General features: G+C 47.0%; 1 protein-coding gene across 1 annotated transcript; it reads right to left on the bottom strand.

Moving 5' to 3' along the window:
• Positions 1-436: 436 nt before the first annotated feature.
• LOC101592325 (RNA-binding protein 4B-like) lies at positions 437-868 on the bottom strand. Its single transcript, XM_012515787.1, has one exon. It carries the CDS (start codon positions 866-868, stop codon positions 437-439), a length of 432 nt encoding a protein of 143 aa, XP_012371241.1.
• Between the last annotated feature and the right edge of the window lie 2,161 nt (positions 869-3,029).

The raw sequence follows: 3,029 nt of genomic DNA, 5'->3' as shown, positions 1-3,029 counted from the left end.
ATAAGCCTTTCTTACACTCTTTTTCTTTTTTAAGTTGAAAAACTATTTATTTCACTGGAAAGATAAAAGTGATCCAACTCTAGGCCTAGCGTTTGGACTAAAAGAAACCCAAGAGCAGTGGTGACTTTCTCACCAGGTCATTCCCAAATCCAACACCCACAGGAGGCAAGGGGCAGGAGGAGACAGGGCAGCCCCCACCACAGCTTCTGCATACAGTGAGGCCTGCTGGGAAAACAGAACATGAATGGGAAGCTACAGAGCAAGAACAAACAACAGTAAGAGCAGGATAATGGGCACTAGAGAGAAAAAGAAAGGAGGTCTGAACTTAGCAAGGTAAATTAAGGTTCATGGTTCCTGAGAAACTGAATACACAGAGCCAAAAATGTCCCAGAGACGGGTACCAACCAATTCTCAAGCACAACCACAGCTCGGAATTTCAGCCCACGCACATCCCATCTTGAAACTCAGCGTTATCAAGGCCCCTGATGGCCTCCACAGCATCTTCTGCCTGCTCCATGTGTACAAAGGCATAATCTTTCATGATATCACATTCGATGACTATCCCATACGTCTCATATGTGGCCCGAGACTCTTGGTTGGTACAGGTGGGGCTGATGTCACCCACATGTAACTCTGTTAAAGCTTTGTTCTTGTTCTTGCTGGATTCCACATTGACGTTCATTCCGTGCAACTTACAGTTGTGCAGGCTCCAGATGGCATTCTCTGCCACTGTCTTGTCCTCTATGTGCACAAAGCCACAGTTCTTAATGATGTCACATCGCAGCACCTTCCAATACTGCTCAAAGAGTGAGCGGATCTCTTGCTCTGTGGCCTCCCGGGGCAGGTTGCCAATAAACAGCTTCATCATCTCGATCCCGCCGCATGGAAATCTGCAGGGCCTCTTCCTCAAGGGGCGGACACTCCTGACAAAACACTGAAAAAAATCCCTTCTTGCACTCTTGTAAACTTTTCTCACACTTTTAAAAACACTTCTGATGTTCTTAACCATTTTCTAAATTTGAAAACCTATGTAATTTTAACAACGTATGTATACTGTACGGTGCAGTATATGTTCATTCACTAAAGAAATACACACTGTAAACTGTATTTTATTTTGGTTTAATATTCTTTTAATATGCTAGAATTAAAATTTTAAATATATTTTTGTGTATTTAACTTTTTTTAGGTAAAAACAATTAAAATCTTACATACTACGCATATAAATACGTATATACTACTGTACACTAACGCAAAAATCCCACAACATGGTGAAAAGCCTGCGATAAATAACCGATTAATATTTTTTGAAAACCCTCGAAAGGGTGAGTCTGCCAAAGACGAGCCCCGAAATAGTGAGGGACTATTGTACTGATCATTTAGAAGGTGTCTATTGAGGAGCTGGCTGGACAGGCCCAATTAGGTTCACATTTCCAGGATTGCATCTCCCTTTAAGACTGAGGACCTCAAGGAAAGAGGTGTACGGCATGACAGAGACAAACTTTTTTGGGGGGTTAGGAAACCATCCCATCCCTCTGCCATAAAGATCTTAAAACTGCCAGTACTGAGATAGCACTGTGATAGCGGTCTGCAGGATTCCGCTCACTCTCTAATCCGTGAAAGCCCGCCTCTAGCCCCTGCAGTGGGCCTTTGTGGAGCCCTGCACCAGAGCGTGCAGGGCCTGCTACCTAAGCTGGAGTCCTGCCCAGGCATCCCTCTAACTTTCCAATTAAAACCTTTTCCCCCGTGAATTTGGGCTTTGTTTTTGATTTCCATCATTACTAAAAGCGAAGGTAGCCCGCGACAGAACCAAATGGTGGCCCGCTGCTCCCTTCGGCTTGAACGCGGCTGGGAAGACGCCCTCCTCCCTTTTCGAGGAGGGTGCTAGAGGGCGTGAGAGCGCGGCGGCCGCACCCGCGCCTGCGCAGTCGCGCGGTGAGCCGGAGGTCTGCAGACCGCAGCTGGGGGAAGGAGGCCGTGCTGACCCAGGAATAACAGCTCCGAGTTGATGATGTCAGTAACTTTTAAAATAGCTTATTTAAAAATCTTTTCAGTGACCTCAGCTACACTTAATACCGCTTAGCTCATCTGGACGTGAGCAGGAAATGTAAGAAGGATGGGTGACAGCTGGACCTCCCAGCAGCTGTATCCTAAGTAACCCATTTTAGGAAAGGACTTGTCTGAACAAGCTGAAGACTGAAACTGCCCTTGGTATCTAGTGACCGTGGTACAGATATAGAACCGGTGTGTCCCCAGGCGCGCAAGGCTGGGGAGAGCGTTGCGTCACGACAGTTGCAGGAGCTCCGCGATGGCAGCTCCGGCTCTTTCCACCCTCGTCCCCTGTGTATTCTGGAAGCTCTGCGGGTGACTCACGTGAACTCGCAGATCGAGTTCTCCTGCCGTGCATCTCTGGGGACCCTCCTTACAGAGCCCTCCCGCAGCAGCCATCCTGGCCTCATCTGCGGTCCCTTGCTGCCTCCAGGCTGCAGAGGCTGAGGCTAGCGCGCTGCTCCTCGCCGGGGTGCTGAGGGACAGACCACGCTCTGCAGAGCTGGGCTTTCCTGTGCTGGAAGCCACAGAGGGCTGAAGCCACACCGAAGTAAGGTGTACGCTGGCACTGCTGCAGGGGACTGTTAACTGGGCAGCAAAAACTATACCATAAAATCACCAGCACGGTATACCTGTTCCTTTTCAAATGGACCATAATTAACACGGTCTTAATAAAAACTTGACAGTTGGTGTCATAACAACTGAAGCATGACAGGAGTAGAAGCGTCTTTTCACCCTATCCAAAGGAATTTGCTGTGAAAAAATAAACACATGAAGTCTCTGACTGATTAATGTTCTGCCGGTGCCCCTAGTTATCGCTGGACTTTATTTTATTTCCATAATTTTATTGAGAAACAAATAGCAATGAGACAGTTTCAAACCAAATTGGTAGGACAGTTTCAATAATTCACACATTGCATACATTCTTCCTAGTGGTTACTTGCTGTACAAGATGCGGACATGATATCCTATTTACAAACACT

The sequence above is a fragment of the Octodon degus genome, unplaced genomic scaffold, assembly GCF_000260255.1.
Source record: "Octodon degus isolate 3935 unplaced genomic scaffold, OctDeg1.0 scaffold00078, whole genome shotgun sequence".
Classification (NCBI taxonomy): domain Eukaryota; kingdom Metazoa; phylum Chordata; class Mammalia; order Rodentia; family Octodontidae; genus Octodon; species Octodon degus.
Note: the sequence above shows the minus strand (reverse complement) of the source record. Positions and strands in the feature narration are given on the sequence as shown.